The sequence below is a fragment of the Mizuhopecten yessoensis genome, unplaced genomic scaffold (genome assembly GCF_002113885.1).
Source record: "Mizuhopecten yessoensis strain PY_sf001 unplaced genomic scaffold, ASM211388v2 scaffold8123, whole genome shotgun sequence".
In the NCBI taxonomy this organism is placed as follows: Eukaryota; Metazoa; Mollusca; class Bivalvia; order Pectinida; family Pectinidae; genus Mizuhopecten; species Mizuhopecten yessoensis.
Window position 1 is genome coordinate 2,368,749 of NW_018407390.1, and position 16,780 is coordinate 2,385,528.

Genomic DNA, 16,780 nt, shown 5'->3' on the forward strand with positions numbered 1-16,780 from the left:
GTGACCATTACAAAACTTATTCTCTAAAAGCTGCCTAAGATGTTATGTGTAAGAGAGAGAGAGCCTTCAGCTCAATAATTAGCATTTCTTGTCTCTCCCTTATTTTATACTTGGTACACACCCCCGGTAGTATGTTTTGTTTGGAAGAGAATGTCGCAGGTTTCTGTAGTCAACCATTTGCAATAAACTGTAAAATCCAAATTAACAATAATGAAGTACAACTTGACTGAAAGTATTAAAGTTGTATAAAGGCAACACTTTTAACTTGTTTTGTAAGGCAGATGTCAACATGTTAACTTGTGACATAAAGAATAAGTTTATAATACTTTTGGTGTCTGCTGGTCCCTAAGCTGTCATATCTCTTGGATTGAGTCCTGTACATTGTAAACAATAAATGCACCTTGTGGTCTGGTGGTCCCTAAGCAGTCATATCTCTTGGATTGAGTCCTGTACACTGTAAACAATAAATGCACCTTGTGGTAACTTGTGTTACTTCATAGCTTCTCACACTGCTATGTACAACATTGTTCTTTTTAATTCAGGTTGTCGTTTAACAAGCACTTTGGAAATTGTGACAACGAACTGGAACTGTCTTAATTTAAGATGGCTGTCTGGTGGCCATCCTATTTTTACCGATCAGTCCTAAAGATCAATATGCATAAGTAGGGATCCTAGTGCAACCTACATGTGAAATTGGAAAAAAAATCTGCAGGACCTTCAGAGAAGGAGCACTAATCAACCTTTAACTATCAAAATTCAAGGTAGCTGCCTGTTGACTGTCTCCGTTTTCTGATCAAAACCGAAAGTTTAATGTGAGTAACTAAGGGACCATGTGAAATCTGAGAAAGATCCCTCCAGTACTTATTGAGAAATAGTGCTAACAATCTTAACCCTCAAAAGACAAGATGGCTGTCTGGTGGCGATCCTATTTTTCTGATCAGTATGCTCCTACCGGTAGTTTACAAAGGAAAGCCAAATAGGGATCCTAGGAGGATCTTGGCACTACCTCATACACTTTTTATACCATTATTCATCATATGTAAGTAATATCCATGCATGTCCGTGGTACACATAACCCTACTTTTTGCACCATATAAAAAATACATAATCTACATATTAAACCAGTAAAGATGTAAAGATAGTGGTATTTGAGAGGATATCTACACAATTTGGTAGTTTTGTACACCTCTTGAAAATTAGGACATGAAAGTTCTGGTATGTTTACAGAGCACATGCTACAGAATGAACAAACAACAAGAGACACGGTGGTCTAATTAGGAGTGCATATGATGCCTGGAATTTATTTTGAATTTTAAATCTGTCAAATAATTATATGTATATCATAAGTTTACAAAATATATTAGCACGGAACATGTAAAAAGGACCAAGTCCCCCTGGGGCTGGCAAGAGCCAATTCAAAGAGCAGACATACTGAGAACAGGGAGGAAGTGAGGATTACCATATCAAGACTCGGGGAGAATGTCCCTAGGTGCAGGGCAAGACCCCAGTTCAATCCAGATTACCCCTGTGTATTTGTCTCTTAAAACCCAGCAATTGCTGTTATTAGGTGGTGATCTCAACCATCCAGTGACAGTACCCAGGGTGGGTCTGGACCCTGGATCCAATCCTGATAGAATGATTGTGTTAATTTCTTCATGCATAACAATTTTATTCGTGGTTATGTGGTTGGGAACTGGTTTTATGTTATGACTTTGGAATGAAGTGGCAGGGCAGGCCCCTAATGTCAATCGTAGTAGCTTGGATGTATTCATCTCTTCATGCCTACTACATGTGTATGCAGTTCTATTGTGGGGGACCTTGATCATTTAAAGCAGTACAGCTTTGCACTAAAAATTCCACTATTGGGGCCCCTACATGCAAGCTCCAAGGATCACACTAGTTTCATGAATACAAAATGAAATCACTTTGCCTCTTTATGGTAACAATGGTGCTTTTACTCTTTGGAGGAACAGGCTTTTGAAAAAAAATGAACTGTCTAATTTTGCCCCAGTTCAGGTGCTTCCCTTCACCGCACAGGGAGATAACCGTCTTCATTAATAAAACATCTAATTTCGTTGTCATATTGATTTTAAACTTGGGTATATTCCATAGAGCTGTTCAAGAGAATAGTCTTTTGAACAATGAACTCCACCAACTTCTCCATATTTGGGCCAGCCCTTTAGTGCCCAAGAGGACCACAATCTATTTTATAAGTATTATTCTCTGATCCTATGGATGCAACATAACTAATTTGGTTGACATCTGATCTGCCAGTCAGGAGGAGAAAAAATAATAAAGGAAAAGTTTGATGGACAACGACGGACGCTTTGCCCTGGAAAAATGCTCACAAGTCCTTTGGATCAGATGAGCAAAAAAAATACAAAACTTTTCATTAACATCAAATTAGCACTTGCATTTTGCAGCCTTAATAATTCATGACCCATTCATCTCTACCCACAATTTACTTTTCAAACCCACAATCAATCAACACCCTGACACTCTCCCTTACATTCTGACACAGACTTAACATTCTGACACACACTTAACATTCTGACACACTTAACATCCTGACATCCGCAATAACATTCTTACACAACACACAAAACTTAAGATACAGTACCTTAACTTTCAATAGTTTCTTCTAAATTCTCAATTAACAACACACCAGAATGTATCCTCCAAGCCAAGAATGACAAGAGTCTCTCTCAATTCTTGCACTCTCATATACCATCTCCTTATAGTGACCACGACGGCCATTAATTGATATTTAAATACGATGATCACTCTTTGATAACTTTAGAGTGAAATTACTCTCAAACCGAGTTGATTTCCAGGGAAATATTAGTGTACACCAGAAATTCTCTGGAAAATGAACACTATCATTCTCATTATAAACCTATCTGGAATAAGCAATAACTTAAATACACACATTCCTATGTTCTATTCCTCTGGTCCATTATAAAGGAGTTATTTTGGTATACACAATCCTCTCGTCCATTATAAAGGAGTTACTTTGGTATACACAATCCTGTGGTCCATTATAAAGGAGTTATTTTGATATACCCAATCCTCTGGTCCATTATAAAGGAGTTATTTTGGTATACACAATCCTCTCGTCCATTATAAAGGAGTTACTTTGGTATACACAATCCTCTGGTCCATTATAAAGGAGTAACTCTGGAATACACAACCTCTGGTTGTTCAAGAGAAATTAATACCACTAGTAATGTTAATTAATTGAAGAAGTACACACTCTCATGTCTCTTCCTGCTGGTCTATAAATTCTGTCAAAGTTACAGAATCAATTGGAATCATTAGATGCTCAATGCCATCAAAACTCTGAAAAAAGGAGAAAATTCATTCAAATATGGTATATTATGCGATTGGGAGTTTCTCTTTATAAAATCTATATTATTTTCATGAAATACTGTTATTAAGGTAAAGAGTACCACCCCATCAGTCATAATTGCTACATCGCTAATTTCCACTCAGATCCGTTATTTAAGTGTTCTTGTTCAATAATCTACCTTATATATAGAAAATGAAGCACAAAAAAAGAAGACTTTCTAGCTTAGAGTTAATTCCCTTGTCAAGGTTTTAGTTAAAAAAAAGTCTTAAGACCTTGTGGCCAATATAAGCTTGGCTTTCATGTTGATAAAGTGCATTTACAATTCCTGTACAGCAATACTGATAAAGTGTGGGACTGGCAGACGTGTAATGGTCCTAAATTTAATCGAACAGTTTATGACAATGGTATCAATATATTTTAACTTCATGGTACTTTCTGCCTTATAGCTAAAATGTAAATGTACAATGATAGCCAGTCTTCATATGACCCCGAATGTTGGAAGAATGCTACACCAAACAAACTAACACAATTTAATGATGAGGCTGAAATTATCATGAAAAGTAATACTAGTGCACAGTATCTCCAGTAAGATTTGTTAGTTTAGAAATACAATGTATGTAATATCTAAGCTTTACTTTATAGGCAAACAATGTTTGGTCTCTTTGTCAAGCTATGACTCATATGAGTCATGTTTGTGTCTAAAGTAAAACTTTTATAATACTAGTGCACAGCTTACAATACAAGATGTATTATCTCCACCTGGAAATATGAAATTAACACTGGACAATTAAAGGCAAGAACTTTGCTGGAACGATGTTCCCAAGTATGCAGTAAGTTTTTATAATTATCGTAAAGAACAGCGGTCCTGAGTGTTTCTGTATGCTTTTGTTCTCTGTGGTATATTTATCATGCAGTTGTATAAAACTTGCCTTTTTAGATTTAATAAGTTTATGGTCCCTAAACTCGATTAGTTGAGCCTGCAGGGTGAGATCACTATTAACAAGGAAGGCCTCTCGACACTGCTGGTACAGCTCCTGTATAGACAAACCTGTTGGAGAGGAAAGGTAGAATTTACTATTAAAAGGAACAACAAGTAATGACAAAACGGTCAAGATCATAATAAAAATATCTGGGATAATAACATTTTTACTTAATGTTTCTGAAAATTATTTTTTGAGGTGTTCAGTATTGATTGTAGGGCAATATGAATGTTACTTTCTAGGAATAAACATTTCAATAGTATAGCTAAATATGCTGGGAACAGAGAGCCTTGCTGCAGCTATATGTATATTGAAAAAAACATATGATGTTATGAGTTATTTCCCTTTGACCATTTCACAGGAAGGCAGTGTATAAGGCAAGTGACAAATCACAATCAAGAAAGATTTCAGACAGATGACAAGTCTTTTTATCAATATATAGTATGTACTCACCAAGATATGTACTGTTGTCTTTGTGAGAGAGTTGATGTTTAGCCAGGAGGAAGAAGATACTTTTGGCATTGGATGTGAGCGACTTCATAACATGGGTCATAGAGCTGAGAGCAAGAGCTCCAGATTGTTGTACGAGGAGCGAGTTCTCATAGGACGTCTCGTCAGTGTAAGGCATGAATGTCGTCACATCGTACCAGAGCCAGTTATAACGACAGCACTTACTCTGATCCCACACTGATAACACACCAAAACTTGAGTCAACTTTCTATGTTAATTATTTAACGCAATGAAAAAGGCATGTAACTGAAAATGTAGGAGATACCTATGGCTTCTTAATCGGTATGAATATCACATTTTATTTTGAAGTTAAATTACTGTTCATGGTTAACATAAACAGACAGTACGTAATATGAGCATATTGTACTCATATACAACGATACATACTGTTACCTGATGCAAACTTTTAAATTATGCATTGTGCAATATTGTCAAGGGTTATTCTCTTGATGATAAATGACAATACTCCCAACTCATTATTGGGATTATTCTTTACATAAAAACATTAAGAAGAATGTTATTCTGTACACAGAACTACCCAGTCATTAAAGAAATGCAACATAGTTACTGACACATAGGTGCTGAATATAGTAAATTGACAATTAATTTGAATGAATGTTAATCAAAAATAAACTTTCAAATATGAATTACTCAGGAATATTCCAACTAAATCTCACTGTCCGACATGTCCACTACTATTACAAAAAACGAAGACTTGCTATTGTGCCATTTAATTTTCATTTTAACAATGGCCTGGCTGGAGTGGCAATTATCAGAACATATTAGAAGACCACAGGAATTTATACTTACACAACGGAGCATTAATATGATCTATGGAAGCTAGAATATGAAAACCAGGAATCTGGCTTAAGAGACTTAAGATGTTCTGAGCTTTTTCTCCTCGTAACATTGTACCATCGATGTTGTGGACTATGAGGAAAAAATCTTGAAGACCTGAAAATGGAAGGGGAAGGATAAGATACAAAGCTCTACTACAGCAAGTATCTTAGAAATATTTTTCCAACACACAAAAGTTATCATATAAGAGAAGCTCCATTGTATTAAATGCCAATTATTTTTTCAAACTTGCTAGAAATAAGACACCCTTGAATGCTCACTACACTTTTAATTTTCATGGCTCACTGATTGAATTTTATTTTTGTAACCATGCTTCCATAGTCGTTACTTTTTCACACTATAATGGCCATTACAAACATAAGTAAAATGCAAGCTTGCCTTGTTGTTCCATTTCTGTTCGTATACATCTCACTTGATCTAATGGTCCCTTAAAGCTGCCGTTGTAATCCAGGATCTCGTAGGTTATGGCATTCAAAATCTACAAAAGCCCGTTAAATGAAACGTTCATTAGTAGTGTACAGGTGTAAAGCTCTCTGGGGAGATTCTTGTTTACAGATTTATAGTGCAGTATCTTGTTTTCCTTTACATGTTATATAGGGTAGTTATTCCGTCTTTGCATATTGCAGAGTTATTTTCTCTTGTGAGCAGGTATTGATTGTTATGTCATTGGTTTGTGTCAGAAAATTACGTCGTTTTCTCAAAAATTGATGACGTTACTCTCACAAACAAATGACGTAACAATCAATACCTGCTCACAAGAGCAGATATATATATAACTCTGCAATACGAAAAGACACAATACAGGGAAAAGAATGTTATAAATAGCATAACTTGAAAATTGTCCTTGATATATGCATATAAAAGTATATAAATAAATTAATACTTAACAGTAAACTTTTTTAATTTGAGGTGAACTAAATGAAAGCAATTGTATGAATTCAAATGTACAGGATAACATTTATAGATAGAAATGTTTAGTCAAATCCCAAGTTATCAAAAAGGATCCTGATTGTATCTCATCACTAAGGAAAACCTACATGTTTTATAGTGAGGCTTGGAAAGTAACCATTGACAACCAGGTGAGACAGCTCCAATAGATGAGTTTTACGGAAATCTTCTAGGAGTGTTCGCTTTGATCCTAGGCCATACAGTAACATGTTGAAACCTTGACTGAAGCAAGTGACAGAAATAAGTTGGAACATGGTTAATAAGCATTGTAAATCATTTATCAAACATAATGGAAGGCAGTTAAAGGTAATGAGATAAACTATATTTTGTCTAATAATATATTATCTATTATCAATTTTATTTATTTTACAACAACTATAAAACAAGTGTTATTAACTTATATTCCCCCCCCCCCTTATCTTATTGCCTGTAAGGGTGTATGAAGGGAGTCTAAAGTTATGTTTAAGGTAACGAAAGTATCCTGAAACTATAATTATGTCAGTGTGACATTAAAGCTGCTCACTACTTTACATTTAATTTGCTTTAGTAACACGTTGAGCATCAATATCTACTATAATACCTCAGATATGTGTTCTGTATTCTGCTAATTGAAAATCAGGTCATGTGATGATGTTGCCTTTGGGATTTCAAAATCAATCACCTCTTAAATAATGCCCTAAAAACATTCCTCACTCTCCTCTTTTTTCACCCTCTTTTAGTGTGATGCATTGTTGTAATTTTCATTAATTAGCATCCTCCAATGATGTGACATGAGCATTTACGTGCAGAATGGCAATCAGTGAATGGATACTAAAGAATAGGTGCATTTTGTGCTTGTGAAATGAAGGATAATTAACAGTAGTGGGAAAACATGCATGGAGAAAAGAGACATTGTAGTCCTTTTATTTTTATTCATTTTTATTCATATTAATAATAACTATTAATATATGTAGTGACTTTATTTACTGTCATTGAGTATACAAAATCTCACAAAATCTCACAATGTTAATGGAATATATTTGACATGTGCTTTCTCGAATCATGTAATTCACACGTGTAACACTCCTCATACCGAGTTGCTAAAACGCTCAAACCTAGTGCACGAATTTCACCACCACAACACTCGTAGAATGCACCGGAGATAAATATTTTGTTTTCAGCAATTATTTAAAGTATGGATTATTATTTGAAGAAGAGTATCAAAGACTTTATGCAACCCACAGGTGAGTGTCAGAGATTCTACTTTCTATTTACGATAACGAAACTATATAGCGGAAGCATGTAAGACTGAATTATGCGCACGCACCCCAAACGGAAGTGGTTCCGTCATTTCGTTCTCTGGACAGAATTAATAAGTCACTTGGCTCTTGCCAAGAGCGGCTTAAAAACGCACATGTGGTTTGGAAGTTGACCTCATACTTATTCATGTCCCATCAGGGGATCAAACCCAGGACATTTTTATATAAGCATGTACTATCCATTACAACAATCGGCTAATCATTAGAACTTTCATCAACTAGACTGAACAGTGGTTTACAGTAATACTTATTCTGTCTAGATCAAATATTTCATCCAAGATGCATTTGGTTTAGACAGGTTTCACTGTATTAATATTTATTTTCACTGCTGAAATATATATATGCGATATTACCATAGCTGTTCATATGACGTAAAACACAAACAAAGCAAACACTTCCACATAAATACATAAATACATATATATATATATATATATATATAGATAATCGCCTGAAGAGCCCCAAGATGGGCGAAAGTGCTAGCCGATTATACTAGTCTTCATGTTTTGTTTTATTTATATTTTTACCGTCACATGGACATTTAAAACTATTTATCGCTATATATAAGATATATGAGATATTACCATAGCTGGAACATCCAGGTATTGAAGTTCTCCCTGTGTTCCTGGTACATCTTTTCACTCTCACAGTTATCGTCTGTGGGTACCTGTTGTAGGACCCTGTTCAGTCCCTCTCTGTCCATCTTAGCCGAGCCGAGCCGAGCCAGCGTCCGGTCTGATGTGAGGACAGCAGAACTTGAATGTATGTCAAAGTAGGACTCCACCATAGAGGGCTAAGGAATGAGAACGACAGGTGAGAAACGGCTTTTTAACATGTGAGAACATGTGAAGTACTCCAATGCGAAAGTAACAGTGAGAAAATATGAATCAGAAAATATGCTAGCAGCAGCATGAAATTAAAAGGCATATTGACATGCAATGCACATATGCAAAAGCAATTGTACCGTTTTTAGGGGATAATTCTACTGTATTTTGAATTTTGCGGCGGTATATTGTGATTATACAAATTGAGTTTTAGTCGCTAATAAAACGGATATTTGCTACAGTATAATCCCGATATACCGCCACAAATTTGAAAATACAGTCAGTAGGGTTATCCCCATTCTAATTCATTTCAACTAAAACCATCAAAAGAAAGGACTAATTTAAGATATTTGTGAGAGTTTTCTTCAAATTCTGTCTCTCTGCAGTGGGTTGGTGACGTCAGAAACATTCAAAGTGAGGCGGAAATATGTTGACCTTTCAGGGTCACGCTATTGTTCGTGACGTCATGAATAATCAATTTCATGATGTGTAAGGGTCAGTTGGGTTCATCAACGTCATTAACAACCTCCATCAGGGCTTCATATACAAATGAGAAATTTGCGGAAAGTATAACGTGGTTTTACCGTTGCAAATTACTTTGATTGACCAATCAAATGCCTTGTTACATCTCAAATGAATTAGAATGTTATTTAGTCAAATCAAAGGATGCATGTGCCACCTGAAGCACAATGGCATGGGCCTATCCCTCTTGGGAGTGTTTCCTACAGACTCAGGGCTGACCCCTCTTTGGGATGTTTCCTATAGACTCAGGGCTGACCCCTCTTTGGGATGTTTCCTATAGACTCGAGGCTGACCCCTCTTTGGGATGTTTCCTATAGACTCAGAGCTGACCCCTCTTTGGGATGTTTCCTATAGACTCAGGGCTGACCCCTCTTTGGGATGTTTCCTATATCTCCATACTGAGGACTCACCATCTCCTCCTCCACACGACCCCGGGGCCGACCACTCTTGGGAGTGTTTCCTATAGACTTTACATTGAGTGGTGGACGCTTAGCAGGAGTGTCGTTTGTTTCAGCATCATCTTCACTGTCATCATCAGAGGACGACACACTGGAATCCGAATCAATGTCATCATCTACAAATAAACAGGAAGAAATTTTAAGTGTTATTCCATACTATCCCTAGAATGACTACATCATTTTTCATCATGCATACATAGTGTATTACAGTGAAATCATGTTTCAGTACAACCTGCATTTCTAACCACTTATGAAACAATGGTTTACATCTAGCTTTTGAGACCTTTAGTCAATCAACGACAACAAACCGAAATAATTCTGGCCTCAGTTAAGTTAAGCCAACAGACCACACACTTTTAACAGACCATTACAGACAAATGTATTAAGGAGCCTTAGACTTACCATCTCACTTCAAACAAGCAGTGTCAAAGTCTAAAACACTATAAATCCCAAATGAAAAAAAAAGTAAAATACAACATTAAAAAGGAAATATATTACAATGGGTAATTTTGGCCTGAGCTAAATATAATCATAACCATGACAGGTTCTATTCAGCTACTTCAGCGGTTAGTTCAAACATTAGTCAGATAAAAAATGAAAAGACTTACCTGTGATGTTGCGTTTACGTAGTTTGTATGGTGTGGTAGTCTCAGGTTTCCTCTGTAATTTGCTAGAGCGGCTGGTAGATGATGGAGTCAGGGAACCTTGAAAACAAATGTGTGAAAGGATTAGATATTTTTGTACATTTATTGGATAACATTATTCTCTCTCTCTCTCTCGTACACCAAACTTTTTTCAGCATTAGTGTCAGGTTTCTACAGGCTGTTATTGTCCTCATTAAACCATTCATGTCGGGTATACTTGGAGTAACCATTGTAGAGTTGCTTTTAATTTTTCTCCTTTAACCTAACATAAATGTCACCATGATTTTGGACATCAGACTTGCATTGTGATGTCATGTTTCAAGGATAAATTCATCATGATTGGAGATATCAAATCATACCTTCTGCAAGAGGAAGTAAATCTGTTCTTTCTTTTTTTACGAGTATGAAATGACCCAGATATCCAAGTATATATATATATACCTGCATTTTTTGCAAATAAAGTTTTACTGTATTTTAAAGATTTATCAAATTGAAACAGTATTAATTATCGGGATGACACTTACCTTGTGAAACTGTAGCCTTCAGTATAGATTTTGGAGTACGAGCTTCAGAGGCTGCAAATACAAATTAATGTACTGACATTTGGAAATTGCACTTGACAAGAGAAATTGATTTTCTGTTTTAAAATTATAATTTTTTACCTGATATAATTGTCTGGTTGGTGACCACTTTTTCACATAGTTTCCATTGCATTCCTATATACTTTGATAAAATCTGATAAATTTGGACCAGGACAATATTTTGCATTAGGTTTTATAAAATCTGATCAGTGGTCTGAAAGGACAATATAACAGCTGACTCATAACAACCTTGATAAATCAGCACCTGATTGTACCTCTGTAACAAGAATAAGGAATTGTATGTATCTGTCAATATAAAGGTGACATTGTACACCTACACTGTATTGTGTACCCCATGACAGTACAAAACTTCGGACAGTGTATAAATAAAACTAGAACACTGACAGGTCAGTAAGGGCAATATATCCCCCATAATCATCAAGAAGCAATCTGCCCATATAGCTGAGCTTGACGTTTGACATTTGGACTTCAAAAAGACTTGTTTCCTTCCACCTCCATATTTGCTGGGCTAACAGAAATGTAAATACCGGTGCAATACTCATTTGTTAGCTTTGATTTGCTTTATTTCACCTTCTATACCTCCTCCTCCATCAAGAGCCAGGGTCAAAGTCAGAGATCCACTTTGTCTTTGACCTTTAGACCCAAATGACATTGACCATTAACCAATTATTCTTTAATTCAGACCAACTTTACTTCTTAATATCATAACAAAATGTTCATCAGTGAAAAATACAAAACTTAACCTTGACCTTTTGGACCTCGTGACCTGGACCTAAGGTCAGTTGACTCTGTGTTAAGTTCTGAACAACATTGCTTCATAACGTCATAACAAAATGTTCATCAGGGAAAAGGTACAAAATTTAACCTTCACCTTTGACCCAGTGACCTTGACCTTTGGTCAATTGACTCCTCGCTTAATTCTGAGCAACATTGCTTCAAAGTCTCATAGTGAAATGTTCACAAGTGAAAAGATACAAAATTTAACCTTGACCTTTGACCAAATGACCTTGACCTTTTGTCAGTCAACTCCTTGTTTAATTCTGATCAACTTTGCTTCATCATGTCATAAAATGTTCATCAGTAAAAAGATGCAAAATTTGACCTTGACCTTTGAATCTAATGACCTTGACATTTGACCTCGACTTTTTACCTCAGTGTGTCTTTTTGTTTAATTCCGAACAACTTTGCTTCATAATGTCATAGCGAAATGTTCACCAGTGAAAAGCTACAAAATTTGACCTTGACCCCTGACCCGATGACCTTGACCTTAGGTCAGTTGACTCCTTGTTTAATTTTGATCAACTTTGCTTCATAATGTCATAACAAAATGTTCATCAGTGAAAAGATGTAAAATTTGACCTTGACCTTTGAACCCAATGCCATTGACCTTTGACCTTTTGTGAACTGAACATCGTGACCAAGTTTCATGTACATCGGTCAATAGATATTTAAGTTATCAGCCAGGAACAAAATTTGTGGACAGACAGACAGTGATTACTATAGGGCACCCGTATCTCCGATACGAGGCCCTAATAAATATACAACATTTGATATAGCGCCCTATCTAGCTAACATTAGCCACTCTAAAGCGCTTTACAGTACATAGATATACAATTTTATACAGTCAATATAATTAGCATATATCAATATAATATTGAGGAATTTGCAGGAGATGCCTTATCAGGTGCTAACTACTGGTCCTATACTACCTGGCTAATATCTCCCTGTGTGTGTGCTGGAGATGTATTGTGTTCTGTTTGAAGTGGGACCGTGCTTTCGACGGTATCATTTATAGTGCCACCTCACTTAAGATTGAATGCTACACCACAGATACCGCAACACCCACCCCAGACCATTTTATACTCCACCTGGATTGTTGGAGTTGTGTGGGCAGGAGAAAAACACTTTCTCTAATATTCCATGCGTACGGCAACTTCAGGGATGGAACCCCGGCCGCCTGCTTGGAAGGCCGGAGTGTTAACCATTCGACCAATCAGCCCATATACATGAATGTGCCATCAGCTTACATCTATTCTTTATAGCAATTAATGTACATAACCTTGGCATCAATATCAAGTGTAGCACATACCCCTGACAGCCATCAAGTGTAGCACATACCCCTGACAGCCATCAAGTGTAGCACATACCCCTGACAGCCATCAAGTGTAGCACATACCCCTGAGAGCCATCAAGTGTAGCACATACCCCTGACATCTATCAAGTGTGGCACATACCCCTGACAGCCATCAAGTGTAGCACATACCCCTGACAGCCATCAAGTGTCGCACATACCCCTGACATCTATCAAGTGTGGCACATCCCCCTGACATCCATCAAGTGTGGCACATACCCCCGACAGCCATCAAGTGAAGCACATACCCCTGCCAGCCCTCAAGTGTAGCACATGCCCCTGAGAGCCATCCAGTGTAGCACATACCCCTGACAGCCATCAAGTGTAGCACATACCCCATCAAGAATTGTTTGCATCTTAGGTAGCCATCTGAGTTTGTTAACCTTTGACAGCCATTCTAATTTGTACGAACAATTTGCAACCAGTTACAATTTCAACATGCCTTAGGCAGTCATCTTAATTGGTACATACCTTTGGCAGCCATCTTGATTTGTAAAATCCTTTAGCTTGGCACCCATTTAACAATGAACATACCTTTGGCAGCCATCTTGATTTGTAAAATCCTTTAGCTTGGTACCCATTTCACAATGAACATACCTTTGGCAGCCATCTGGCCTGACTTTTTAGGTGTACGGAACTGGAACATTCCACTTCCTGCTGTGGACTCCTCACCTTCCAATAATACTGCGACAGAACATTTTTGTAGAGGAATAAGACTCTAATTAATATACATTTAACAAGTTAATGTCGGTGGACGAGGAGCAAAGGACCAAATTATTCCACCATTAAGAAAACCACAGCGTTGGCTCTACCCTTGCCTTCATTAAACAAGTTAATGCAAATCTAGTTCATGGTTATGATCAACAACACTTTAATGTATAAAATTGGTACATTGTTTTATAGTTCATCTATGGTTCAAAGTTCTGATAAAAAAATCATAAATTTGTATAGCCTTAACCATGATAAACAAGAAATAACCTATCTGTAAAAATGTATGGACAGATATTCAAAGTTTCTGTAAATATATGCCAATGACAAAATTGGACTCTTTAGCATGACCCTACCATTTTTTCCCTTCATGGTCCTGACAATAAACATATTTACGATGAATTCTCTTGACCCTCTTAAATAGGAACAAGAGGCCACGTAGGCCTGTATCACTAACATGTTGTTCATTTCACATATTGATCTTCACAGTGGATCAATGAATTTTTTAAAATAGGCTAAATTTATATCATTACTCTGATTATATAGGTCTTTGTTGGAAGGTTCCATATTGCTCATCACTTTGGTATATTTTACTATTGGACCTTAAAAAGTGTCAAGGTCATTTATTTGCTTCATCCAAGTTTGCTACTGGCCAAATACATGTAGCATGATCATAGGCCTCTTGGTTATTCATAAGAATGTTATGAAAAATTTAAATATATTTGACCCCTGCGACTTTGAACATAGTCTAAAAGTCATTCATTTGAAACGTTTTGCTGCACTTCATTTCAGTATGCTATAATTACATAGCTTCTGGTCAAATATCAACCTAGGCCTACGGTTATTCAAAAGTTGTCTATCAATTTAACCCCTGCAATTTTGAAAGAGGATGATTAGGTCATTTAATTGAACGATCCTGATAGCCTTTTATCCCAAGAATCTATTGGCCTAATATTGTTACCTAAGACCAGTTGGTTGTTCAGAAGTTGTTAAAAGGCTTCAAACAACTATGATCCCTATGACCTTGAAAGTCGGTAAAGGTGATTTATTTGTACAAACTTGATAGCTCTTATTCTCAGCAATCCGGTTGCTCAAACATAATCACCCAAGGTTTCTTTGTAATTCAGAAATTGCCATTTAAAGTAAAATGATGACAATGAACAAACGAACAATGGATGTCACACCTGACCTTGCAAAAGATCACATTAAGTTAGCCGTCGAATTCTGACCAGGTGAGCTTAGATTTTAAATAAGAAACATAAAGAATTTTAAGAAAACAATTGTGACTTTATAGACATTACTATGTTATACAATGTAACAGAATTGCACTATGATATGTTTATCAGTGTACATGTATGTACACTGCATGTCAAAAGTGGATGGCATCAAAACATTCGGAGACATAAACAGTTATAAAAGATGAATATCATTCAGTACATCAAATTTTTAAGTAAATACAATTATTCAGTGCTACTTAACAAAATGAATTAACTATGATAATATAAACAAAATGCTACTCAACTTAGACAAACTATGATCATTGATGTAAGGCCAAAAAAAGTAACTACTTGTGTTTCTGCCATCATCCACAGTTAAAATATGGTAGGAAGGCAATATTTATTTTATTTCAAAAACTATTTTTATTATGCTTATATAGAGCAGGAGTTTTTTTTTGTACAGTGCATATCATTAAATGCAAATAAATACATTAGGGTAGGCACAAAAATATAGGGCAGGTAGGGTTAGCAGGAACACAAGTTTTGTTTTATTTGGCATATTGTTAAAGTTTATGTCACAATTTTGAGCCCATTCTCTACTTCAATATTGCAAAGTCTATCTCTTCTTTATGTTCAGCTTAAACTGAATAACAGAATTTGGTGTTTTTACTAGAAATCAAACCTACATGATGGAACACCACGAACAACCTCTTCTTCACTCTCTTCTGCAATGTCTCCATTGTCTGTAACGTCTGTGCAATATTTTGGCTGGGAAGGGGTAGAGCCAGTTGACTTGCGCCCTGAAAATCCATCCAAAAAATCTCATGGGTTTTTAATTATTACTTACAAAAATAAATGAATAATCAATCAACAAAAACATTTCATGTATTAGAAAAGAAAACATTATAGACAAAACTAAGAGTACCCTCCACACAAAGCTATTTACATGTACATGTGTGATCAATGGCTAAGTAAGCTTGAAAATTATGAAAAGTAGGATCATACTGTTTGATAAATAATTATCACAATTCTTGTTGCTAAAATTGCAGAATATTGATGTAAAACAGTTAACCATAACACTCATGAATTTAATATTTTGTATGTTTCAGGTGCACATGAAGTTGTTAAACAGGAGATTGCAGTCGGGAGCCTGCTTTCTCATACAACAACAACTAAATAAATATGTATTCAAAGAAGACAGTCCTGTCACTTTAATATTATTGTTTGAATTGTTGATATTGTGCAATTATTACGTTACAGCAAACTAAAAATATGGATTCGCTTCATGTAAAACTATTCTATTCGCATTAAACAGGGACAGTATATAGAGGGGATTGGCAACTCTGCCCCAGTCAAGATTCTATAGCATGTCGCTTTTGTGTTTGTTCACTGAACCGCGAAGTCATCGAGAGCCCTCTCTATCAGCCCGCGCTTGCGCACTAGCGTTAAAATCATGTCACCAATCTCGCCGAGATGGGAGTGTTTTGATAATGGTTAGCCCTGATTGGGACTGTGTATTAGTAGGTCTTCTTTTTATTCCAGGGACAGGCCTAGGGCTATCGTTGCCACTATGTCTAGCCTTTCGGCTGTGTTGGTGGCTATTACAACAAATCACATTTCGTAAAGCACGTTCCAGTGAAAATAATGCTAATATTGACACTTTTTGACACAAAAACAGCACAAGTTATTTGTTATTTTTTGCCATAAAAATTAGTACTACATATCAAAAAA

At 36.2% G+C, this 16,780-nt stretch overlaps 1 protein-coding gene across 1 annotated transcript in view; it reads right to left on the bottom strand.

Moving 5' to 3' along the window:
• Positions 1 to 1,280: 1,280 nt before the first annotated feature.
• Positions 1,281 to 16,780, bottom strand: part of LOC110454987 (origin recognition complex subunit 2-like) — a 17,883-nt gene continuing 2,383 nt past the window's right edge. Inside the window, exons 2-13 of the mRNA XM_021504841.1 lie at positions 15,736 to 15,849; positions 13,722 to 13,808; positions 10,916 to 10,966; positions 10,356 to 10,451; positions 9,700 to 9,863; positions 8,528 to 8,736; positions 6,735 to 6,867; positions 6,076 to 6,175; positions 5,650 to 5,793; positions 4,783 to 5,016; positions 4,279 to 4,397; positions 1,281 to 3,339 (exon numbers count right to left, since the gene is read on the bottom strand). Coding sequence (XP_021360516.1) covers positions 3,256 to 3,339; positions 4,279 to 4,397; positions 4,783 to 5,016; positions 5,650 to 5,793; positions 6,076 to 6,175; positions 6,735 to 6,867; positions 8,528 to 8,736; positions 9,700 to 9,863; positions 10,356 to 10,451; positions 10,916 to 10,966; positions 13,722 to 13,808; positions 15,736 to 15,849 — 1,535 coding nt within the window. The 3' untranslated portion in view covers positions 1,281 to 3,255. The remainder of the gene's footprint in view (positions 3,340 to 4,278; positions 4,398 to 4,782; positions 5,017 to 5,649; positions 5,794 to 6,075; positions 6,176 to 6,734; positions 6,868 to 8,527; positions 8,737 to 9,699; positions 9,864 to 10,355; positions 10,452 to 10,915; positions 10,967 to 13,721; positions 13,809 to 15,735; positions 15,850 to 16,780) is intronic.